Raw genomic sequence first — 27,517 nt, forward strand, 5'->3', positions numbered from 1 at the left:
GTGTACAGTTATGCATTTTGGGATTAAAAGATTACCAACTGTGTACTACATTGATCAAACAGTACTCCAAGAGATTGAAGCTAAGGACTTAGGGGTGTTGGTAGATAAGGAGATGAAGTTCAGAGGACACATCGCTAAGGTGTCCAAGATTGCACATAGGATTACTTGGTTGTTGAGGAACACATTGACATCCAGAGATAGAGGTTATTATTCCCTTGTTTGAATAAAAACTTTAGTTTAATATAACTAAAACCTACATTCGACGTTTCAACCTTTATTTCAAGATCATCTTCTGGGGCATACAACTATACACAGAAAACAAGCTACACTACAATCAAACTGGTTCAGTTAAAGATACTGACCAACCGCTGCAACAGTTGTTGCAGTGGTTGGTCAGTATCTTTATTATTAGTGTTATCTGTTGGTTATAGAAATACATTGGGCGTAACAAGTCTATCTATATACATATATTAACATCATGATTATACTTGTAAATTTTCTGCCAGTTGGTATGGAATGGTTTCCAATACTAGCTGAAGATTAGCTTGAGTCCTGACTTATGCTGGATCTTATATATTAGGTAGGCTGAATGTGTCCCATCCAGATCCTTTGAATTTTCATGCCATCTTTGTTGATATTTGGGTGGTTTATCAGGATTTCACAGGCTTCCTTAAATTTCCTTTCATACTAGGTTTTTGTGTGGTGTAAAGAGCAGGTGCTTTTCCAGTTGATTTGGTGCAAGGTGGTCAGCTCTAATAAAAAAAAAATCTACCTCAGATTGAGGTAGATTTTTTTTTAGAATTAATTTATTCTTAATTAATTCTGAGAATTAAACCTTTATTTTTATTGTATTGGGTTTTTTAGCATATTAGTAGCTTCTTTAAATTTTCTTATATAGCTGTTGTTTTCTATGTATGATAGTCATTTTTTGCCAGAGTACATAGTGTCCAGTGGAAGTGGTATGGAAAGCAAGACCTGTTTTTTTATTCTCTTTTATACTGTATGTCTCTGGTGTTCAGCCATGTGTATTTCTCCAGATCTTCCTGTCTGTCCTACATAGCAAATCCTACAAGAGCAATGGATTTTGTAGACTCCTGGTTTTTTTTAAGAGGATGATGAGGTGGTTTTGGTGGATGTAGCAATCTTGAGATTTTTTTCCGTAGGAAGGAAGACTACTTTTATGTTGTTTGTTCATTAATTTGGCTAGCTTATCTATAATATTTTTGATATAAGGAAGCAAGACTGCGTTTTAGTAATCCTGTTTTATTGTATTGTTAGTTGGAGGCATTTTAAGGATTCTCTTGATGGTTTTTGTTTCATACCCATTCTGTTAGAGGATTTGTGTGTTAAGTATTTTAGTTCTTCATTACATCTTGTGTGCTGAAGATATATGCTCTCTCGCTAAGAGTTTTAATTAAGCTTATTTTTTGTGAAGGATGGTGGTGTGAGGCTGCATATAAAGATCTTCCTGTGTTTGTCAGCTTCTTATATACTGAAGAGTTTACTTTCTTCATTAACTTCTAATAGAATATCTAGAAAAGGAAGTTTTCTATTTTCTTGTTCTAAAGTGAATTTTATGGTGTTGTGCAAATTGTTGAGATAATCTTTGAAATTAATAAGTTCATCTGTTGTTCCATTCCATATGATGAAAATATTGTCTACATAACATAGCCATATTTTTGGTTTTTTATAATTATTCTTAAGAGCATTGTTTTCAAATTTTTCCATAAATAGGTTTGCTAATACCAGTGATAATGAACCCATGGCCAGTCTTTTTTGTTCCCAGGTTCTGTCTTGATAGGTGAAAAAAAAGTATTGTTTATACAATGAAAAACTAAGAACTAAGATGTCTGGAGGGAAGAGGTCTTCTAGGAGATTCAAAATTTGTCTCGGGATGTTTGTAAACAAGCTGATAATGTCTAGACTTGCTAAGATGTCTGTTGGACCAATATGTATATCTTACACTTTTTCTATGAAAAGTGTACTATTTTTTATGAAGGAAGATGTTTTTCCTATATAATGCAAGATCATGTTTGAGGTATTTTGCCAAGTTGGAAGTCAATGAATCTCTTCCATCTACTATTGGTCTTAAAGGTATATCTGTCTTGTGGATCTTTGGAACACCATAGATTCTTGGTATCAAAGGATGTTTTGATTACAAATTTTTTAAGTTCTTCCATCCAGAGAGGCACTTTTTTTGAGATCATTTGTTTAAGGTTAAACAAAGATCATTTGTTAAAGTTTAATTCTCCATCAAGTGTGGTCAGCTCTAATAAAAAAAATCTAGCTCAATCTGAGCTCTGACTGTATGAACAAGAACACGTGACATCGTCCAGTATTGTTCAACGTCAATAACATTTTATATCTGCATTCTGTTATTTGAGTTTATGAATAGCCAGACAGTTATGATTTGTATTTATTAATTTCTCTTGTTTAAACTTTAAGTTATACTATTTACCCCTGAAGATGTAAATCCTATGATTTTCGAAACTTTTCAGGAACTATTATTTCAGTATATTGTATAACTGAATAATAAAAAAAGTGGTGTAATCACCGAAATATGTATTTTGAAGAATTTCATGCCAGCTGGGGTGTCACTTGGTTAAACAAGGCCTCTTGTTTTTGCCAGGGAACCAGGGTAAACAGTGAAAGTCAGCTACTAGAACAAATCCTAAAACTTACCCAAACTCAACATCGCCAGAGTTCAAGATTGGTACTATCAATATAAGAAGCCTGAATGGCAAAGAAATGGAGCTACGTGAGGAATTGGATAAGTACCAGATTGACATAATAGGGGTAACTAAAACAAAAAAAAAAGCAAAACTGGTGATCTTTCTGAGCAATAAATAGAAAATGTTATATTCTGGCAATGACAATCAAGGAAAGGCAGCCAGGGTATTCAACACAAAATAAGAATCTTCTTCTTAAATAGAAGGTGGTTTCAAGTAGTGATATGTACAAATATGAGAATGGGGAAATGGACAATGAGACTTATTTGTGCCTATTGTCCAACAGAAGGTTCTACTCAAGGAGAAGTAGAGGAATTTTTTAAGGCTTTAGAGAAAGCAACTGACACAATGAAAATGGAAAAGTTGGTCCTTGTTGGGGATCTAAATTGCCGAATAGGAGATGATTGTCACATTCAAAAATATATGGATAAAATTTGGAGAAAAGAGTAATGGCAAATACTTGTTGGATTTCTTCTCAGGACATGGTCTGGTTATTACTAACACTATGTTCTTGTTGATATGGATGTTTTCTCACTGGTGCAGGATACTAGAGGGTACAGAGGATTGGAAATGATCACCATTTAGTCTTGAGCAGGATAAAATTTGAATTGCGTATTGAAAAGAACATGTAAGAAAGTTTTAAAGTGAATTAAAGTTGAGCAGCTCTTATATATGAACTGTAGACTAAAATACACAAACATTCAAGAAAAAATGAAGGTGTTTGAGAACAGGAACCAAACCTGGGAGATTCAGTGGCATGCCCTGAAGAAAACAGATTGATTCAACCAGAGGCAGGTAGTGAGGTTGTAAGAATAGAAAAATCAGAACTCCATCATGGACACAAGAAGTTAGAGGCAGTGAAAGAGAAAAACAAAAACCATATCAAAAGTTCCTGATAAATAAGTCAGCTTGTGCTCTTAGAGCAGTGGTTCTTAACAGGTGTTCCCTGGAACACTTGTGTTCCGTGAACTGGTCACAAGTGTTCTGCCGGTGAAAGATGTCACATTACACAATTCTGAGTCTAATTGATTATTCTAATAACTAAAGACTGCTATGCACATTGACTTCTAAATGAATAGAATATCATTTATAGGTACTACTTTTAATGTGTAAAAATTTAACAATATTGGAAGAAAAGATTTAAAGTTACTTTCCTTCCTTAAATACAGTTATGACTGGATACAAAATCCATTTGGCACACTTATTATATCAAGTTGTGAATTTTCATTATAAGAAGAACAATTAGTTACCTATGTCAACAAATTGTACTCTAAAAATGAAATCTGAAATAACTCTTAAAGAATTCTGGATTTTTGTCCAAGCCGAATACCCAGCTCTCTACACAAGGGCACTGAAAATTTTGTTCCAGTTTTCAACATGTTTGTGTGAGCTCTGTTTCTCAATATTAATCAATATAAAAACTGAAAAGTGTGAAAGACTTACAGCTATCCTCATCTCATTGTCTATGTTAGTATCACCTATTAGATCTGATATTGTGGAAATCTGCAAAAGCCAACAAGCTCAAGTATCACATTAAAGTAAGTTCCATTTTTATAAAAAGCAACTTGATGCATATTTTTATTGTTAGCTTTATGAACTTAATGCTTTTGGTGTTCCCCAAATTTTTCTTATAATCAAGTGTTCTGTGACTTTGAAAAGGTTATGAACCACTGTCTTAGAGAATACCAAGACAAATGTAAAAAAGCTAAACACTGTAAAACTAGCTAAACAAGTCATGTGAAGACTTTGGTAAGAATAAAGAAAATAAATATCAAGAAGGTGACGAGATATTCCGAAGGTTTTTGAAGAACCTCAGAAATGGAGGAAAGAGAGAGTAAAAGGAATTAGAGATGATAAAGGTGACATGAAAACTGGAGAAAAAGATATCCTTGAAGTATGGAATAATTACATCGAAAAATTGCTAAATGAAACGAGCAGTGATGACAGCACAATGGTAAAAAAAACACTGCCCAGGCATGCAATCAGGAATACATATCCATACTTGAAGTAGAAAAAGCCTGAACTGTGGAAAGGCAGCAGGAATAGATATTTGACTAGAAATGCTCAAGTATGGAGGTATAAGTCTTACAGTGACTGCACTGCATAGTTCAGAGGGATCAATTCCAGATGATTGGAGTAGAGCTCTCATAGTGTGTGTGTATAAAAAAGGGAAATAAAACAATGAGAATTACAGAGGTATTTCTGAGTCTTCCTATTAAGATTTATAAGCAAGAGGAAAGAACAGCAGTGGGGTCTCCCTTATCCATCTAACTGTACCCAGCTTCTTTCTAGAACACCTGGAAGAAAAAATTTTCATGTTAATCTTAAGCCAAAAATCTGGCTACAATATGTTGATGTCTTTGCCATTTGGAGTCATTCTGAACAAGAACTACACTTTTTCCTAGATGAAATAAACCTTCATCTATGCATCAAATTCATGCTAGAAAAAGAATCTTCACAGTATTTGCTTCCTGGATGTACAAATTCAAAGAAAAGATCTTTCCATCTGTCGTAAGCAGACTTTTTCAGGATGCTTCATTCAGTTCTTTGGTTCACCATCTATCTCAAAAAATTTGGCATCATTAAGTAACCAGAACACACACCTGCTTCTCTGAAGGTGCTTTAATCCAAGAATTGGAAATAATCAGAAATACAGCCAGACAAAATGGATACAATCCAAAAAAATCAGTCTCTTCCCCACACATCAACCTAGACAAGAACAAACCTGTAGGATTCTCATAATGTATGTCAAAGGAATCTCTGAACATATTTCAAAAATTATAAAGAAATTGGTTGCTACCTACAAACCAATCAACCAAATCCACAATTGGTTACCTTCTCCTAAAGACAAACTCTCACTTCTTATGCTGCCTGGTGTGTACAAGGTCTCATGCTCCTATAAATTGTCCTATGGACAGACAAGTAGATCCATCAACAAATGCATTTTAGAACATCAAGACCATATCTGTCTCATCAAACCACAGAAATCTGGCCTTGCACAACACATTGAAAATCCAAACTAGGATCCATTGGAAGAAAACCAAATTTCTATATAGATCTTCATATAAACATGAATGTTTATATAAAGTGCCTGAAGCCTTACGTCACAGACCTAATTTGAACCGTAATGATGTTCTTACTATTCCTAAAGTCTGGGAAATTGTCATCCTAAATTGTGTAAAATTTTGTTATCTTGTTTTAATGTAATTTTTTTTTTATAACAGTCTACCACAACCAACCTGTTCTATGCTGCTACACTTTCTCCATTAATCACTTTGCAGTTTTTCACCTCCTTCAGATGTTCCATATGCCACATAACATAGTCAATCTGACTCATTCTATCCCTGCTCTTATAGGTTATCAGATGCCCAACTCTCTTCTTGAACCACGTGTTAGCTATGGCCAGATCAAAGGCCACAGCATATTCTGATTCTTTTACCTTCATTTCTTTCACCATTACTCCAACCCCCATGTACCCTTTCTTCACTGCTTCGTCGCCTTCCTACATGCCCATTCAGATTGCTCCGACGATCACTCTCTCACCATCAGGGATTCCCATTACTACTTGGTCAAGTTCTCTCCAGAATGTCTCCTTCTCATAACCTACTTGTGGGGTGTAGCCACACACTATAGTAGCCATACTTCCTCCCATCTCAAGTTTAACGCTCATAATTCGATCATTATTCCGGCACACCTCGCAGACTCCACCCTTCAGCTCCTTATCGATGATAATTCCAACTTAGTTTCTTCCCTTCTCATTCACACTGCTATAAAACAGTTTGTATCCCTCAGTCAGCTCCTTTGCTTTATTGCCCTTCCACCTTGTCTCCTGCATGCACAAGATCTTCAGCTTCCTTCTCATGTCCACTATCTCCCTACTCTTCTCATTCATCATACCCATATTCATCAACCCGATTCTTACTTTACACTTTCTTTCTGTTCGACTCGCTTCTTTAGTCAAACCCATCCTTGGTTCAGTAGACTTAGCCCACTTCTCACAGTCTTCGGCGACAGAACTGCGAGTCGCTTATGGGGTACGCCCTAGCCATGGTCCTTTCTCTGTTATTGAACATTTCATCCTTGGTTTTGGCATGGTTTTTTTAATGGACGGATGCCCTTCCTGATGCCAACCCTCCCCATTAATCCGGGCTTGGGACCGGCAGAGAGACTAATTTGCCCTCCCCAGTGGCTGGGTTATGGCATCAATGGCAATATCATATTTAAAACAAGGATATTAGGAAAGAACTAGACATTGTCAGCATCCAGGAATGTGTTAGCAGACCTAATCTCAGGTGATATAGTCACTTAAACAGAATGGGAGAGGAAAGATTAGCAAAACAAGTGTTCTCTGCTAGCTTGATAGGAAAAAGACCCAGAGGAAGACAAGATATAGATGGATTGATACAGTAAAATGTGCCTTAGAAGATAGAAATGTAAAATGTGATAATGTTAGATTTATAGGTATCAGATTGATTTGGAGGAAAATTGTAGATTTTGTAATTGTAGAATTGTAAATTGTAGATTAGCTGACCAAATTGCACTCTTTTATTATATTAAATAACAAATGCATATGACATTACATGATTAGATTTCATGCTGGCTGGGATGTTGCCCAGTTAAACAAGGCCCTGCTGTTTTGTCAGGGAAAAGTCAGCTACTGACAATCTCCAGCTCAACATCTAGAAGAAGAATAAATCCAACATCAAAAGAACTGAAGATAGGAACCATCAATATAAGGAATATTAATCAAAAAGAAACTGCACTTGCAGAGCAATTAGAAATACTACATGGACATAATTCTCATTACTGAGACAAAGAAGACAAAAGCAGGTGAGATCTTACTAAATAAGTATAGGATGTTATTTTCAGGCATAATGATCATAGGAGTAGCAATTACATTCAGCACAATCATGGATATAAACTTCTTGACTGACTGGCAGTTTCAAGTAGTGTTATTTGGGCAAACTTCAGAATGTGAAATGGACAATTAAACTTATTTGTGCCTCTAGTCCCCTAGAAGGTTCTTCTAAGGAAAAAAATTGAGGAATTTTTTGAGTCATTAGAACAGGTACCTAACAAAAATGGATAGTGATCCTTGTTGGAGACTGAACAGCAGAGTAGTAAATGAATTAAACCAGACATAGGAACATTTTGGGGAAAAATAGCAAAAATAACTATTTACTGGACTTCTGTTCAGGACACTGACAGTCATTACTAGTACCATGTTTCAATCTAAATATGTAGAGAAGAAATAAGAAACAGTGTACAGAAGATAGTCACTTCCAAATTGGAAGTGAGTATTACTTAGTACTGAGCAGGATAAAAATGGTTATCGCATTGAAAAGAACAGAATGTGTGAATCTTTTAAAAAGAATTAAAGTGGTGCAGCTTTTACAGGTAGATTGTACACTCAACTATGCAAACATTGATAAAAAGTTGAAGCAGTTTGAAAACAAGAACCAAACCTCAGAGTCTTAGTGGCAAACTCTGAAGAAGACATTGATTCAGCTATGGAGGTATGTGGTGAAGTTGTTTGTCTGCATGGATAGAAAAATAACACCATGGTGGACACAAGAAGTTAAAGAAGCAGTCCTACAAAAGTTCTATAAGTTCCTAGCAAATAAGTCAGAAGGTGACCAAAAAGAATACAGAGAAAAATGTAACTGAGCTAAGCAATGTGTGAAAGTAGCTCAACAAAAGTTATGAGAAGACTGGTAAGAGCATAGAAAATAAATATCAGGAAGGTAGCAAAATGTTCTGGAGGCTATTGATGATGAAGATGCATGAAAACTGAAGTTAAGAATATTGTAGATGTCTGGAGTAATTACTTTGAAAGTCTGTTAAATTAAGCACTGACAGATATTAGAAAATTTTTAAGAGGAATGCAAGGAGGAGTACATATTAAGCTTGAAGTAGAAAAGCTGTTAAAAAGTTAAGCTGGAAAAGCAGCTAGAGTAAATGATATTCAACCAGAAATGAATAAGTATAGAGGCATAAGTTTGCATTGGCCACGTTGCATAATTCGGAGGACCTGGTCAGGATCAAGGATGATTGGAGTAGAGCTCTAATAGTTGCCATCTATGAAAAAAAGAATACAGCTGAACATGAGAATTACAGAGGAATTTCTCTACTAAGTGTTCCAAGTAAGATTTATCCAAGCATACTTAAAAGGTTGAGAAAGATTGTGTGGAAGAAAAACCTGGTGATCAAACGGAGTTCAGTTGAAATAGAGGTTGTCAGAATCAATTTTCACTTGATGACAAATAGTTGAGAAATCATGGTAATATGACAAAGATCTATACTTTTGTTTTGTAGATCTGGAAAAGGCATAAAAGATGCCCAGAGAAAATCTTTTCCAAACACCAGTTATATGGGAAAATTATACAGTGCAGCAGTCTATATTTAAGTTCTAAGTTAACAATTAGAATTGAAAGAAATGCAGCAAGATGGTAGTATGTAAAATCAGGGGTGAGACAAGGATGCACATTAGCTCCATTGTTATTCATGATCTATATGGATCATGTTCTGCTTTATGCAGATGTACTCTTATATAAATCTTAAGTCTCCAGGATTCTTTAACTAAATCGAATAACAGCTGCAACAAATTTTGTACAAAAATCGCAATAAAAATACCAAAACTATGAAAATAGGAACATAAACTTCAGTTGCATTCTGAATGGAGATCCTATAGAACAAGTAAAATGTTTTGGTTCTTTAGGTGCAGTTTTTAGTGAAGATGTTCCAGATTTAGCCTGCCAACAGCAAAGCAAAGCTGGTATGGTGGGTAGCCAGCTGAATAAATTTATATGGAATAAGAAAGAAATTAGCCAAAACACCGAACTAGTAATATACAAGATGGTGTTTAAACCAATTTTAATTTATGGATCTGAGAGTTGGGTTAGAAATAATGCTTGATCAAAGACCAGACTGCAGGTGAGGTTTCTGAGAAAAATTAGAGGACTGAATCAATGACAGAATCATTAAAAATGAAGATATAAATAATTAACCTAATATTAACATTTAAAAATCTGAGTAGAACTAATCCAAGATGCTATGATACCCTTAAACAGAATGGGTGATGAAAGATTAGCAAAACAGGTGCTTGATGCCAAGAAGCAGGAAAGAAATCCAGAGGAAGACCAAGGTCTGGATGGATATTGGTCACAAGTAATAGACTAATTTGGATGAAGTTTGTGGATAGGAGATTAATAATATAAGGTTAATCATAACCTGAACCTTAATCATAATAACCTAAACATCCCTTGGAGGTATATATAAGAAAATTGATGATTCTTGTTTTCATATTTTTCATTCCCCCCCCCCCCCTCAACAATACTGGACATTAGGTCAGAGCCCCAGTTGGTTCTCTGCATTACTTAAAAAAGGCCATGTGGAGGTCTTCTTGCAGTTTTACAGCTTTGACCCTTAAGCAATTATAAGTAATAATAATAGCAGTAAAATGTAGAAACATCCTTGACACCACAAGGTAAAAGAGGAGGGGAAGGAGGAGGATAATTTTCTTATTACTATTTATTATTTGATATGAGAACTTATGAAAAGGAGAGTTTTAAATATAAAGTATATATATTTTCCAGATTGATGTGTATAATGCAGTTGTGAAACCTCTAATAGAAGAAGTAATCCTGGGATATAACTGCACAGTGTTTGCGTAAGTAAATGTTTTTTAAAACATTTTAAATAACTTGGCTTTTTTATGTATAGAATGATATAAAAACATCTATTTTTACAATAAATTTCTATATCAAGTTAATGAGTTCTTATTATTGTTGATTCTTTTGACAGTCAGAGTGTAAAGTATAACAGATTTGCTTGCTTTTAAGAAATTTGTTTACTATGGGATGAAGTGGGACTTTTCAGTCCTAGTTCAGCTCAGCCTGCAGGTGCAATGCTATTCTGAAAATAGTCAACTGCACATTATTTGATAATGGAATTTTATGACTAGGAAGTTATTAGTATTCATTAAGCAATATAGCATGCATATACTAATTTTATGTACTGAGGACTAGTGGTTTCTTCAAAGTGGTAGGCTAAGTAAAGAGTACATCTGACAATAAGTTTAACATATGAGTTCAACTGTTAACAATCAAGAATAAGGAGCAAGTGATGTGTGCAAGAGTCACCTGTCTTCTGTAATTGTACAAAGGTGCTGTTTGAAAAGCTGAACTCAGGTATGTTGAGAGATCTAATTAATGGCTTAAGTAATGTCTGTAAGATGTTCCTTACAGACATTACTCAATGTCTAATGAATGAATCTCAATGAATGATTATTTGACTCTGCATGGACGAGATTGAACTACTCCTCTTCTGTATGAAGACTACCACAGGTGAGAGTTGCCATTTCCCTGACACAAACTGATTAATTGGGTGTTGACTGGACATTCCAAGTAGATATGCTGGACTGTTCTTGATTGGTAGCAGAACAGGCAGTTATCTGAGTTATCAAATTCCTGACATGTACCCCTCAAGGAGTGTATAGGATATGATAGTACTACATGAAAAATTGACATCATTACTAACTTCCTGTCTACTACAGTTTTCCTCCAAATCAGTCTGTTACTTGTCAAGATTCCAACATTATCAGATCTTATATTTCTATCATCTAAGGCACTTTGTACCATATCAACCCACCTATATCTTGTTCTTCCTCTGAGATGTTTTCCTGCCAACCTGGTAGAGAACACTTGTTTTGCTATTCTTTCCTCACCCATCTGAGTTAAATTTTTGTAATATAGTTGGAGTTGGTAATACATTATGCCACATTCTCCACTGAATATCTGCATCAGGTTTGATAGCTCTTGTGTGATATGGTAGGTCCCATTGAAATAGTGTTTGGTGGGATGATGCTAGATTTTTTAATAAAGTGCTTTGGTTTGACTGTTTTGTGTTAGTGTTGCTGGGTGTAAGTTTCTCCCATGAATTATTAGTTTTTATCAGAAAGATAGGCACTGGGTCTTCTGAGTTAGGAGGGCTAAGCCTCTCTTCTATTATGCTAACAGGCATAGCAGCTTGAAAAGCGGCCTTTACAGTATGTATCTGCTCAGCCTGATTGCTGTATTCCAGTTTTTCGAGCGATTTTGGAAAGCACCAGGTGAGGCTCAGAAAGAATGTCACCCAAGATCCTCATGCCTTGCCAGTTCCATAGAGGAAAGAAAATCTCTTTCTGAATGATCAGGTTTCTTACCATCGTGTTGTGGAAGATGGGTTCCATAAGGATTTCAGGAAGTGATACTATCTTCACTGTGTGCTGGAGGCTTAGCTTCTTTCATCTTCGAAGGGCATCTTTGTAGAAGTTTGTTAGATTCACTGGCACGTGTGCTGTTGTCATTCTTAAGGTTGTTGAGAGAGAGACCTCTAGTGGCAGAGGTGAAAATATATTCAGTGGTGCATTTGTGCTTTTTCCTATTGTAGGGTATTAAGGAGAAATAGTGTGGAACATTGTCATCCTATTGTCAATGGAGGTAAAGTTTTGTCCTCCATCTTTGAGAGAACTACATAGCTTGGAGTAGGAAAGCCAGTTTTTGTTCCATATGAATCGATAGATGGTTGACTTTATTTGTTTGAATTGCATTGGTGGTGAGAGAATCTTTAGTGTATGCTAAAGGACACTGGTGGCTATTTGGTTAACAATTATTGTTCTCTCTCTTGTGGAGGCAGAGGCTCATATTGCTTCCCACTTTCCTAGTACTTGCTTGAAATGTTTATTTAGTGTTTCCCAGTTCTTATCCACATAAGAGGGCATGTTTCCTAAGTAAATCCCCAGGTATTTGTTTCCCTCTGTGGACCAGTGACCAGACATTGGAGAATCAGTTCATTTTTTTCATTTGCCACACCACAGTCCTGTGCGTTTAGTTTGGCTCCTGAGGCTGCTTGTATGTTATGGAAATCCTCTTCTTTGCAGGCTATAATTGTAACATCATCAGCATATGCTGTCAGGAGGTTATGGTTTGGTAGGAAAGTTTAGGACAGGATGCCCTAAGCAGTATGCTTAATCTACACAAAAGGGGCTCAATGGCAGTTGTGTAAAGAGGACTGGAAAGTTATGAGGCCTTGTTTAATACCTCTGCTGTATGGTACAGTTATGGTAAGTCTGTTTATTTTCATGCAAAAGTGTGCTTTGGCATACAACATCTTAATAGAATGAATGATGCCTAAGCTGAAGGCTTTCAAGCAGCTGAATAGGTATAGGTGTTCAATGCAGTTGGAATTTTTTTCTTGGTCTAATGTTACAAGACCCATTGTTTCACTGTTGTTATTGGCTATGCTTATGAGATGTAAGTTTTCGTGGATCGTCCAGGGATGGAATAGCTCTGATGCCTATTTATTATTTTGTTCAGAGTGGGTTTAAGTTCGTTGGCAGTGGCTTTTGATATAATTTTACATTCTGTGTTTATGGAGATGGGTCTCCAGTTTCCTAATTTCATCATGTCTCCTTTCTTTGGATTGAATTTAATAACAGATGTTGTCATATTGAGTGGGAAGTCATTGGTATTCACGTCGACCTATCCTCTGTAGAGGATAGGTCCAAACTACTCCCAGGACTGGTAATATTCAGTGGTGAGTCTGTCTATACTAGGAGATTTATCTTTAGGTAAGGAGGTGCAGGCAGCTTTCAAATCATGTGGCATGATGGGGAGTTCTGTGTTACGCTTAGTTGCTGGTCTTTTCACATCGGAGAGAATTATATTCGTGGCATCCATAGATGTTGAGTTTGCTTGGTATAAATTTTTGTAATACTGCAAGGTATATATCAAGTCATGATTTTCTGTTTCCACTATCTGTTGTTTTAGTAGATATAGTGATACACTCTTGTTAGCATTTTTCTGGCGAGAAGAAATACTTTGGTGCATTTGCAAAGTTAATGTGTTTGTGTCGTGCTCTTATTAGTGTTCCTCTTACAGAGTGCTATAGGTGTGAGCATATGGTGACCTAAGGACTGGTATTCTTCAGATTCCAGATGATGTAATTGCTGTTAGATTTTTAAGGACTGAATGCTTATTCAAATTCCTCTGGTATTTTTGGGTAAATACCCTAACTTTAGATTTAAAGAGTGACCACCACTTGGAAATTGATTGGGAAATAGGTATATCTCAGAGTTTTGATATAGTTTTTGGAGGTTTGGAGATATTCTGTATCCTGTAGTAGGCTGTTTATTAAATATCCAGTATGCTCTTCCTTTCTGTCCGGTGTGTCTAGGAATGCAAATGCTCGGGATGGAATCATGGTCTTATCCACGAGATGGATGGTATGAGACTCATGTAGGGTATTGTATGCATAGTGTGTAGTATCTATCGAAGCTGTGCCTGGTATAGGACACTGGTAGGTCCTACCAGTTTTCTCCCTCCAGGAGAACATTTTCTCATTTGGGTGCAAGTGTCTGAAGGTATCAATCAGCTCAGTCATTTATTACATCCTGGAGAAGCTGAGCTAATGAGTGTCAATGCTCTTGGCATTCTGTCCATTGCAGGATGCAGAGTGCAGTTGAAGTTCCCTGCTAATATGAGGTGATCATAGACTTTGCTGAGGTGGTTTCAGATGAACTCTAGTACCTGCACTGCAAGCTGTTTGCTTTGTGGCATATATATTATGTATTTTAATTTAGTTTAATCCTTTATCCAAGTGTAAGCAAAGTTTGGACCTGTAAATATCTTCAGGACTGAGGTAAGGTGGTGCAACTCCAAGCAAAGGTGGACCAAGCTCGCATCACTCCTTGTCTCAGTATTGAAAGTTTATTTTTCACTTGGTTAGAGTATAATAAATTTAGTTTAATCCTTTATCCAAGTGGGAGCAAACAAAGTTTGTGCCTGAAAGTATCTTCAGGACTGGGATAAGGTGGAGCAAGCTACCAACACTCCTATCTCAGTATCTCCTTTATCCAAGTGTGAGCAAACAAAGTTTGCTCACACTTGGATAAAGGATTAAACTAAATTTATTATACTCTCACCAAGTGAAAAATAAACTTTCAACATCTTTCTCTAAATCCAGAGAAATTTATTAAAAAATGGTAGCACACCATTCGGCAACTCCTATAGGTAGAGATGACCTGCTAATGCTTCTGCCTGGTATCTTCACTCGGGCTTGGCTCCCACTGAAGAGACCTCAATAAAGGTCAAAACTAGTCTGGGTTGTGGCCCTCCCCTTAATGCATAACATTAGACACATCTGCAAGGAGATGTTTTGCATTATGGGAGATACTGAGATAGGAGTGTTGGTATCTTGCTCCACCTTTGCAAGGAGTGCCTTGGTGTTGTACCACCTTTCCCAGTCCTGAAGATACTTTCAGGTGCAAACTTTGTTTGCTCCCACTTGGATAAAGGATTAAACTAAATTTATTACTTGTGCTTTGCATTATGGGAGATACTAAGATATCTCCTTGTAGATATGTATACTGCATTAAGGGAAGGGCCACTACCCAGACCGGTTTCAACCTTTATTGAGGTTTCGTCAGTGGGAGGTGACCCAAACGTGGAGATACCAAGGCAGAAGCAATAGGAGAGGTCATATTTACCTATAAGAGTTGCTAACAGGTGTACCACCTTATTGAATTACTCTGGATTTAGAGAAAGATGTTGGAAGTTTATTTTGCACTTGGTTAGACTATAATAAATTTAGTTTAATCCTTTATCCAAGTGTAAGCAAACATAGTTTTCACCTGAAAATATCTTCAGGACTGAGGTAAGGTGGTGCAACACCAGAAAGGCTCCAAGTTGCACCACCTTACCTCAGTCCTGAAGATATTTTCAGGTGAAAACTATGTTTGCTTACACTTGGATAAAGGATTAAACTAAATTTATTATAGTCTAACCAAGTGCAAAATAAACTTTTAATATGTATTTTCTTTCTTGTCTGAGTAATGAGTGGATCATATATTGCACAGCCAGGAAAGGTATTGATTTTTCCTAATTTTAGGGTGCTGTTTTGGTGAATTCCAATCCTACTCCTGATCCATGAAGTTGTATGGCAGGACAATGGTGCATGGTATATGGCCAGTTCCTCCAGTGTTGATCTGAAGCTTTGCTGCTGCAATAGAAGTTAGTTTCCTGCAGTATAACTATTTCTGGTCGATGGGCAAGGATATGCTGTAGGACAAGCCCGTTTCGTAGTGGTGTGGCACATCCTCTAGCATTTAGTGAGAGAAGGTTTACCATAAAATAATGAGAAGTGCTCATTATTTTATGGTTTAGTTTTTTTGGTGTGGTAATCCTTTCACCAAATACAGATAGTTATACTTCTGCTGGGATTCAAGCCTGTTGATCAGGTAGTATATTCTATTCCTATAATTGATGGTTTTCTTCCTCTTTTTCCTGCCAGAATGGTTCTTAATTCTTCCAGCTGGGTGATAAGGCCACTGATGTCAGCAGTGTAGTCATATGCTGTCAGCAGTTTTTATGAAGAGCCTCTAACTTTTTTTTTAGAATGCTCTAAAGCTGCTCATTTGTAAGTGGGCCTTCAGTGTGAGGAAGATCTGCATTTCCAGTTCCTCTTCATCATCTGAGGACATAGAGCTTCTTGAAGAGTCGTCAAGAAGCTCTATCTCCTCATCCCCCTCTACAGGCTGTTCCAGGAGGGTTCTGGAATATTTGGAGGCAAAGACCCTGTTGCAGCTGTGCTGGTTTGTATTTGGTTGTTTTTTTGTTCCTCTTCATTATTTTTATCTTTATCAGAGTTAGTCATCTGTTTTCTGTTTCCTCTTCTCTAGAATTGCTTTTAATCGATGTTGGTGGAGGTTCTTCTGAAATTTGGGTTTCGTTAGTGCCACCACTTGATTTTGTCTCCTCTCGGTATTTGACTGAGAATTGTTTCCATGAGACTTTTGTTGTTTGTTAGGAATGCTCTGTTTTTTGGGGTTGGCTGTTTTCTGGTTCTCTGATCTGCTAGGGTTGGTAGTACTGTTAACTGGTTTCTCATTTTTGGGTATATACGGGCCTAACTTCCTTACATGACCTTCCTCGTGGCAGTAAAAGCACTAAGCAGCGACCAGTAATATAAAAGGTGTAGGATACTCCATCCGTTTCTGTGTTGATTATTTTATTTTAGGTATGGAGCTGATTGTGTTGTTGCCAAAGTGCATTAGAGCCAGTCTTCTAAAGCTCTTGATGTGAGCGAATTCAGGCCTAGTTATAGAGGCTCATACATTCAGATTTTACCTGTTACTGCACTGTATTTTTACAGTAGTCTGTGAAGCATTTGATGGGTTATTTTCGGTGGGACATTTGACACTATTACTTTTGTGGGAGCTAGCACGATTGGTGAGACATTTACATGGCATATTCTGATGTTTATTCCCTTTTCAATTAATGTCTCAGACCAAGATGCATTGTTAAAGTACATTTGTACAGTTCCAGCAACTCTATATTTTTTGGTTGAACATGCTGCACTACTGTGTCTAGGTACTTTTCTAGTAGTCATTTTCAATTGTGAAAATGACTATTCTGTTGTCTCGGGAAACATGGTTGGTTAGCTGTATGTTTGCATGCTCGGTGGTCGTTGTCCCAGTAGTGTTAATTCACGTGGAGGTATTAGGTACAATGTTGACATAAAAGAGTACTGACCTTTGTCCGTTGTTGTCTGGTGGGCTGAGACTGTCATCTTTACTGTGATTATTGGAATCTTGCTGAGCTTGGGTGTGAAACGGCTGCTGGTGGTGATATACTGGGGTTTTTACTGGCCATTGCTTTGGGGAAATGTAAACTATCACAACTTCCCAGCACTCAAGGGCATATTGTTGTAACAACCAAAGGAACAATGAATATTTAAAAAATTTAAACTTTTCCTAGCTTCACAAATTTAAAAAATTTTATAACTTGATAGATCAGGTGCTTACGATTATGCAGTATAAAACTTCAAGTTGATTTGAATTATATGACACTGCACAATATTCAACTTTAGGCAGGAACAACCTTGGACATGTCTGCTCCCTTCCACGTCACTAGGATGATTGATATATAGATCAATCAGATGCAAGTTTTTCCAATATATTATAGTGCACAATCTCATAATCCTTTTAATACAATAAAAAAAATTAAAGATATTCTTTTATTAATTCTTAATCCCTTATGAGTAATACATAGAAATTACAGATAAAATAAAATTATTTTATCTACATAATATATTAAACAGAAGTTAATCTATAATATTTTTAGTAAAAAACATCAAATCAAAACTAGAGAATAAATAAAACATCAGTGAGACTTCTGCTGTTGCACCACTGACAGATAATTTATATTGGGTTTATATTTTGTGACCTTTAGAGATATGCATGCACTACTAGTTTCTAAGGCTACTCCTGTTAAGAGACTTATAGTAATGCTGTTGCAAGAGTTTTTAAACATACAGAAGTTTTGGGAATAGTATTCCATGTTCTTAGTATCTTGTTTTCCACACTTCCATCTCTAATCATACCTTTTCAGTATTTTCCAATCAACTCTGAGGTCAACAAATTTCTGCTTCCAAATTGAGCTACTTTGAAAATCAATTAACTGCATTTCAAAATCATCCATATTTATCCACAAAAACATATGTAAGTTTAATTCATCCAGTTTTATTGTGTCTGGAAACAATGAATTTTGCAGTCTCTTCTAATTCTCTGAACTTAACAAATCTTAGAACTGCTCAACAGTTAATGCAGTGATTTAAAAGTTGCTTTTAAAAACATTGGCAGTCTGTTTTGTCATCCTTTTGGAGCTCATTGATGTATTTCTTTAGGTTTGGAAAATATCTGAATCTCACTGTCTACATCCCTCTTAAACTCCTAGTCTCATTTCAAATGCCTTTTTTCATCAAACAATACCAGAGCCCTGCAGTTTAAGGTTTAAGTCATTTAAATTTTTGCAAAATTCTGTTAAAAAAAAAAAAAATCAGTTTACAAACCCACATGATGTCATACATTTCTTTAAGACATTTCTTGATTGGTCAAAAACAAGACCTCTATTAAGCCAACAAACATTTTTGTACATTATTAGTCCTTTGTACACTGAATCCACATCATTCAATAGATTCTGAAATTGTCTTTTTATTCAAAGCACATGCAGAAATGTAATTAACAACCTTGATTAGCCTAGTGGCTGTGCACTTTGCAACCATACTCCTGGGGAAGGAGTGTTCTAGGTTCAATTCCCATCAGTGACGTGAGGAGCTGAAGGATCTTGGGGTGGACAGTGGCCTTTAGAACTCAACACTATAGATATAAGATACACTGGGTCATAGGACTGACCACATTATCCTGTGAATGGTTTGAGGTCCGATGATTAATTAACCCTCAACACCACAGGGCGAAAGAGGGTAAAAAGGAAGATAAGATGAGGTTACTGTTTGCATCCCTTCTTGAATTTCCTTTAAGCCAGCTTTTACACAGTCTCATGTATGATGCAATGAAAACCTATCAGTGGATGACCAACATGTTTTGCAAACAGATTTATAAATCCTGCTTCCTTACCAATCATGCTGGGTGCACCATCTGTTTGATGGATACCACTTTTGAAATATCAGTTTGTCAAATAGATAATTTGTTCATAACTGCTTTGCATATTTCAACCCCAGTGGTACACTTAAGTAGTGTCACAAGGTTACTCATCTCTTTGCATATTTCATCAACCCTACAAAATTGAGCAAAGATAGCTAGCCTAGCTGATATAATGTCTGTACTTTAATCAACACAAATAGAAAAGAACTTGCATGAAGCCAAATCTTTTGTTAATGGTTCTGCTGTATTCCTTTCAGACTTAAGATCCTATCATTAACTGTTTTTCTACTTCCAAACAATTATTTAATGTGCTGAATAATTTTCACCTTTTCTGGAAAATTTTCAAAGGAAAGGAGCACATTCTAGTCATGCTTCTTTAATATACTTCCCATCACAAGAACAAAATTAATTTCTTGCTCAGCTCACAAGAAATTAATTTTGTTCTTGTTGACTTCAGTTTTATTGTTTAAGTTCTTATGAACAGTTTCAAAATGTCTCTTTACACAGAAGACTTACCAGATCCCTGTAGTTTAAGGTTCGTCATTTAAATGAAGAGGATATTAATCCTCTTCATTTGAACGTCTTTCTTTGGTGGTTGACATTCTACACAATCTGTAAAGGGTAGGAAGCAAATAAAAATATGATAATTGTTTTTTATATATATATATATCATCATCAAATTCCTGCCATGTACCCTCAAGGGGGTACAGGATATGACAGTACTATATGAAAAAATTACATCATTACTAACTTCCTATCTACAATTTTCCTCCAAATCAGTCTGTTACTTGTCAAGACTCCAACATTATCAGATCTTATATTTCTATCGTCTAAGGCACTTTGTACCATATCAATCCACCTATATCTTGGTCTTCCTCTGGGTCGTTTTCCTGCCAACCTGGCAGAGAACACTTGTTTTGCTAATCTTTCCTCTCCCATTCTATTTAAGTGACCATACCATCTGAGATTAGCTCTGCTAACGCATTCCTGGATGATGACAATGTCAAGTTCTTTCCTAATATCCTCATTTTTAATATGATATTGCCATTGATGCCACCTGTTCATGCCTCTAATCTTTCTCAGGACTCTCATATCTGCGGTCTCTAGTCTTTGGTCAAGTGTTTTACTTCTGACCCAGCTCTCAGATCCATAAGTTAAAATTGGTTTGAACACAGTCTTGTATACAGCTAATTTAGTGTTCCGACTAATTTCTTTCTTATTCCATATGAATTTATTCAATTGACTTCCCACGATACCAGCTTTGCTGATTCTGTTGTCTATTTCTATATTTAGTTTACCATCTTCAGTAAAAATTGTGCCTAAGTAGCTGAAATGTTTTACTTGTTCCACAGGTTCTCCATTCACAACACAGTTGACATTTTCAATGATTCTGCCTATTTTCATTGTCTTCGTCTTTTTATTGCTGACCTTCATACCATATCTATTACAACAGCTATTCAATTTAGTCAGAGAATCTTGCAGACTTGTAGCGGATTTATTTAGAAGTATAACATCATCCGCATAAAGCAAAGAGCTGACATTAACATCTCCAATTTTGATATCAGGTTTAATACCACATTCCTTCATAATGTGATCCATATAGATAATGAATAACAGAGGGGATAATGTACATCCTTGTCTCACACCAGATTTAACATTAAACCACCTTCCTGTACTTCAATTCTAACTGCTGACTCACAACTCAAATAAAGACTAAGTATTGCTTGATATAATGCCCCATTGACACCATATAACTGCAGCGTATTGAATAGCTTCTCTCTTGGCACCTTGTCATATGCCTTTTCCAAATCGACAAAACTTAAATACATATCTTTGTTATATTCCCATGCTTTCTCGACTATTTGTCGTAAAGTGAAGATCTGATCCTGACAGCCTCTATTTGGCCTGAATCCAGCTTGTTCTTCACCAAGCTTTTCTTCCACAATTCTTCTCAACCGTTTCTCAAGTATACTTGCATAGATCTTGCCAGGAACACTAAGTAGGGAAATACCTCTGTAATTCTCATATGCAGTTTTATTTCCCTTTTTATATATGGGTACTATGAGAGCTCTACTCCAATCATCGGGAATTCGTCCCTCTGCCCAGGCTTTCTTAACTATGCAGTGCAGCCACTGTAAGACTCTTATACCACCATACTTCAGCATTTCTGGTCGAATATCATCTACTCCTGCTGCCTTTCCACATTTCAAGCCTTTGATGGCTTTTTCTACTTCAAGTATGGATATGTATTCCTGACTGCATGCCTGGTCAGTGTTTTTTATCACTGTGCTGTCATCACTGCTTGTTTCATTTAGCAGTTTTTCAAAGTAATTACTCCATACTTCAAGGATATCTTTTTCTCCTGTTTTCATTTCACCTTTATCATCTCTAATTCCTTTTACAGCACTGTTTCCTCCATTCCTAAGCTTCTTCAACAACCTCCAGAATATTTTGCCACCTTCTTGATATTTATTTTCTATATTCTTGCCAAAGTCCTCCCATGACTTTTGTTTAGCTAGTTTTACACACTGTCTAGCTTTCTTACATTTGTCTCTGTATTCTGTAAGAGTAAAAGCTGACTTATTTGCCAGGAACTTTTGATATGCTTTCTTCTTTTCCTTCACTGCCTCTTTAACTTCCTGTGTCCACCAGGGAGTTCTGATTTTTTTATCCTTGCACACAACCTCACCACATGCCTCTCTGGCAGAATCAATCAATGTTTCCTTCAGAGTTTGCCACTGAATCTCCAAGGTTTGATTCCTGTTCTCAAACTCTTTCATTTTCTTTTCAATCATATTTCTGTATTTTAGTCTACAGTTCACATCTGAGAGCTGCTCAACTTTTATTTGCTTTAAAACTTTCTTACATGTTATTCTTTTCAATATGAAATTCAATTTTATCCTGCTCAAGACTAAATAGTGATCACTTCCAATTTCAAATCCTCTGTACACTCTGGTGTCCTGCACCAGGGAGAAAACATCACTATCAACAATAACATAGTCAATGAGACTTTTTTTATTCCTAGCCTCTTCTCTCCATGTGAATTTGTGCACATTTTTATGTTGGAACATGGTGTTAGTAATAACCAGTCCATGTCCTGAGCAGAAATCCAACAGATATTTGCCATTATTATTAGCTTTGCTCTTTTCTCCAAATTTTCCCAAAATATTTTTGTATGTCTCACAATCATTTCCTACTCTATTTAGATCCCCAACAAGGACCAAATTTTCCTTTTTCATTGTGTCAGTTGCTTTTTCTAAAGCCTCAAAAAATTCCTCCACTTCTACCTTAGTAGAACCTTCTGTGGGACCATAGGCACAAATAAGTCTCATTGTCCAGTTCCCCATTCTCATATTTGCCCACATCACTCTACTTGAGACTGACTGCCATTCAAGAAGATTAGCCTCGTATTTTGTGTTGAATACTATGGCTACTCCTTCTTTTCCTTGATTGTCATTGCCTGAATATAACATTTTGTATTTATTGCTCAGAAAGATCTCACCAGTTTTGGTCTTTTTTGTTTCAGTCACCCCTATTATGTCGATCTGGTACTTATCTAATTCCTCAGCTAGCTCCATTTCTTTGCCATTCAGGCTTCTTACATTGATAGTACCGATCTTTAACTCTGGTGATGTTGAGTTGGGGTTTGTTTTCAGATTTGTTCCAGTAGCTGACTTTTCGCTGTTCGCCCTGGTTCCCTGGCGAAAACAACGGGGGCCTTGTTTAACCGGGCGACGCCCCAGCCGGCATGAAATTTTGTCATGTTGTACCATCATTTTTTATTTTGGTTTAACCAATAAGAATACAATTTGGTCGGCTAAATCCCAAATTGCCAGCCCATCCTCGTTCGTTCATTATCAAAGTAGATACCCAACAGGGTGCACCACGAGAAGGTGAGGATTGGACATTAGGTCAGAAGCCCTGGTCAGTTCTCCGCATTCCTTTAAAGGCTATGTGGAGGTCTCCTCTCAGTTATACAGCTTTGACCCTTAAGCACCCCTTATATATAAAAAAAAATATGAATAGGAAGAAAGTCAAGAAGGTAATAAAGCAAAAGGGAAAAGTAAATTATAGCTGAATGTTCAAAGTTGCATAACCACAATGTATATTAAAAAAAAAATTGTTTTCTTCATACAGCTTCCAACTTTAATGAAAATCGGATCATGAGGTATAAAAATGTGGACAGACATGGACACTGACAAAAATTATAATTTGGACTTGGAAAATCTCATCATAATCACTTTCTGCATACACCTACCAAGCTTAAGCAAACCAGAAATTATAAGCCTATCTATGCACACATGCAAAGGAAATAAGGATATGCATGCAATCTAATCACGTGCAGATAACACTTCATAATCCTGAATATTGATAATACATTTCACATAGCTTTTAACAATAACTTACTGTATTTACTCAAACATGACTCTCCCTCATGTATAACTCGCACCCCTGATTTTATTTTACAAAAAAAAATTAAGTTTTGCATATATACCTTGCATGTGAAAATGCTTAAACACGTTCACGTCGGGGCATGTTGTTTACTGCAAGGAGCAAGTTACTATTGCAGATGCAAGAAAAACAAGCAGTTATAATTATTGTATCACTGAATAAGGTACCAAGTAAGGTACCACTATTTAGTCTTGAGCAGGATAAAATTGAATTTCATATTGAAAAGAATAACATGTAAGAAAGTTTTAAAGCGAATAAAAGTTGAGCAGCTCTCAGATGTGAACTGTAGACTAAAATACGGAAAGATTATCGAAAAGAAAATGAAAGAGTTTGCGAACAGGAATCAAGCCTTGGAGATTCAGTGGCAAACTCTGAAGAAAACATTGATTCTGCCAGAGAGGCATGTGGTGAGGTTGTGTGCAAGGATAAAAAAATCAGAACTCCCTGGTGGACACAGGAAGTTAAAGAGGCAGTGAAGGAAAAGAAGAAAGCATATCAAAAGTTCCTGGCAAATAAGTCAGCTTTTACTCTTACAGAATACAGAGACAAATGTAAGAAAGCTAAACAGTGTGTAAAACTAGCTAATCAAAAGTCATGGGAGAATTTTGGCAAGAATATAGAAAATAAATATCAAGAAGGTGGCAAAATATTCTGGAGGTTGTTGAAGAAGCTTAAGAATGGAGGAAAGAGTGTTATAAAAGGAATTAGAGATGATAAAAGTGACATGAAAACAGGAGAAAAAGATATCCTTGAAGTATGGAGTAATTACTTTGAAAAACTGCTAAATGAAACAAGCAGTGATGACAGCACAGTGGTAAAAAACACTGACCAGGCATGCAGTCAGGAATACATATCCATACTTGAAGTAGAAAAAGCCATCAAAGGCTTGAAATGTGGAAAGGCAGCAGGAGTAGATGATATTCGACCAGAAATGCTGAAGTATGGTGGTATAAGAGTCTTACAGTGGCTGCACTGCATAGTTCAGAAAGCCTGGATAGAGGGACGAATTCCCAATGATTGGAGTAGAGCTCTCATAGTACCCATATATAAAAAGGGAAATAAAACTGCATGTGAGAATTACAGAGGTATTTCCCTACTGAGTGTTCCTGGCAAGATCTATGCAAGTATACTTGAGAAACAGTTGAGAAGAATTGTGGAAGAAAAGCTTGGTGAAGAACAAGCTGGATTCAGGCCAAATAGAGGCTGTCAGGATCAGATCTTCACTTTACGACAAATAGTCGAGAAAGCATGGGAATATAACAAAGATCTGTATTTAAGTTTTGTCGATCTGGAAAAGGCATATGACAAGGTGCCAAGAGAGAAGCTCTTCAATACGCTGCAGTTATATGGTGTCAATGGGACATTATATCAAGCAATACTTAGTCTTTATTTGAGTTGTAAGTCAGCAGTTAGAATTGAAGGAAGTACAGGAAGATGGTTTAATGTTAAATCTTGTGTGAGACAAGGATGTACATTATCCTCTGTTATTCATTATCTATATGGATCACATTATGAAGGAAAGTGGTATTAAACATGATATCAAAATTGGAGATGTTAATGTCAGCTCTTTGCTTTATGCGGATGATGTTATACTTCTAAATAAATCCGCTACAAGTCTGCAAGATTCTCTGACTAAATTGAATAGCTCTTGTAATAGATATGGTATGAAGGTCAGCAATAAAAAGACAAAGACAATGAAAATAGGCAGAATCATTGAAAATGTCAACTGTGTTGTGAATGGAGAACCTGTGGAACAAGTAAAACATTTCAGCTATTTAGGCACGATTTTTACTGAAGATGGTAAATTAAATATAGAAATAGACAACAGAATTAGCAAAGCTGGTATGGTGGGAAGTCAATTGAATAAATTCATATGGAATAAGAGAGAAATTAGTCGGAACACTAAATTAGCTGTATACAAGAGTCTTCAAACCAGTTTTAACTTATGGATCTGAGAGCTGGGTCAGAAGTAAAACACTTAGACCAAAGACTAGAGACCACAGATATGAGAGTCCTGAGAAAGATTGTAGGCGTGAACAGATGGCATCAATGGCAGTATCATATTAAAAACGAGGATATTAGGAAAGAACTTGACATTGTCAGCATCCAGGAATGCGTTAGCAGAGCTAATCTCAGGTGGTATGATCACTTAAACAGAATGGGCGAGGAAAGATTAGCAAAACAAGTGTTCTCTGCCAGGTTGGCAGGAAAACGACTGAGAGGAAGACCAAGATATAGGTGGATTGATACGGTACAAAGTGCTTTAGACGATAGAAATATAAGATCTGATAATATTGGAGTGTTGACAAGTAACAGACTGATTTGGAGGAAAATTGTAGATAGGAAATTAATAATGATGTAATTTTTTTTCATGTAGTACTATCATATCCTGTACACCCCTTGAGGGTACATGGCAGGAATTTGATGATGATGATGATGAATAAAGTACCAAGACATTTGCAGTCTATGTAATACATTTTTCAACAAATAATGCAATTAGAGACAACTGGGATAAAAACAGCATAACCAATGAATCACATGTCCCCTTCCCACAAAAATTATGCTATAGACTCAAGCAAAACCATATGTTGCACTGGCAAATAGTAACTAAAAACTATTGTTTTTAGTTTGTGTGTGAATCCACTGGCCAGCTCAAATGCAAAGCAGCAATAAAATTGAACCAGATGTGTTTTAAAATTCATAAATGTGTTAAAACTAAGAAATATATAGTGAATGTTGTTATGGCAGTTTTGGATATTATAGAATTCAGCATTTCAACTCAAAAATTGATGGCTTGCTTTTATCTTTGGGTCACATGATCTATTGTTAACACCACACCAATCATATGCAATTCTTCATAGCTGTTCTATCTCTACTGGCCTACCATTGTTGTCTGTTTCATGCTCTGCTGTCACTTCTCATTAGTCATTTGTGAAGGATTGTTCATTACATATCTCGAGTCTTGTAAATTACTGGTAATTTTTGCTTGAAATAATGGGAAAGAAGATGACTCTGTTTGGGTAGGACACACACAAGGAAACTGCTCTCTAGCCTGGAAGTAGCAATAGCAATCATGGTGCAAGATATATGCAGGAGTTTTTGGAAACCAAAGTTTTCAGGAAAAAACTGAAAATGGGTATGACCAGTGGTGCGCTCAAGATTTAATCTTGGGGAGGGAGTTGAATAGATGATTTGAGAATACACTATGCATAGCATATGAGCTATGACTGAGCATCTGCAGTGATCACCGATGCATGATACCTGCGATCTCCTCTAGCTCGGCTCAGGCAAACAAAGCAGCGCCTGGGCACTACTTTGTTTGTCCTGTGTTCACAGCAGCCAGGATATTCCCACCTTATGTGACTGCTAATTCATAAGTAGCATAGAAACAGAAGACATGACACAACATAAATTTAAAAAAAAATAATTTTAATTAGGAAAAGATTTTTGGAAATTTTTCTAGTATTTTTTTGGGGGGAGACATGCCCCCTTGGCCTCCTTCCTGGCTGTGCCCCAAGAATCTCCTATTCAGTTCTTGGTAAGTCACACATTTTCAAGTTTTTCATGAGAGCTTTAGTTTCCAAAAACTCCTACATATATTTTTGCACTAAATGAGTTAATTATTCCTGAGATCATAATTAGCATGTAACTTTACTATCATAAGTATTCAAAACACAGATGTGGAAAGTATGGTAGGCCCATGATTTAATGCAAAAAAAAAAAAAAAAAAAATTCTGTCCAGATGAAAAATGTAGAACTTTTTTTCCTCATGATTAGAGTATACTAAAAGGTTGGGTTAATGAGTCAACATTATCCTATCATGTATCTATTGTTGGGCTGAGGATATACATCCTCT

At 36.3% G+C, this 27,517-nt stretch overlaps 1 protein-coding gene across 2 annotated transcripts in view; it reads left to right on the forward strand.

Annotated features, from left to right (window-relative positions):
• LOC150109817 (kinesin-like protein KIF11) overlaps positions 1 to 27,517 on the forward strand; it is a 575,645-nt gene that overhangs the window by 17,095 nt on the left and 531,033 nt on the right. For both annotated transcript variants that reach the window (XM_090396826.1, XM_090396834.1), the window contains exon 3: positions 10,325 to 10,398. In XM_090396826.1, coding sequence (XP_090252952.1) covers positions 10,325 to 10,398 — 74 coding nt within the window. The remainder of the gene's footprint in view (positions 1 to 10,324; positions 10,399 to 27,517) is intronic.

Source organism: Typopeltis vanoorti, chromosome 1, assembly GCF_054136105.1.
Source record: "Typopeltis vanoorti isolate ZY-2024b chromosome 1, IOZ_Tvanoo_1.0, whole genome shotgun sequence".
Lineage (NCBI taxonomy): Eukaryota > Metazoa > Arthropoda > Arachnida > Uropygi > Thelyphonidae > Typopeltis > Typopeltis vanoorti.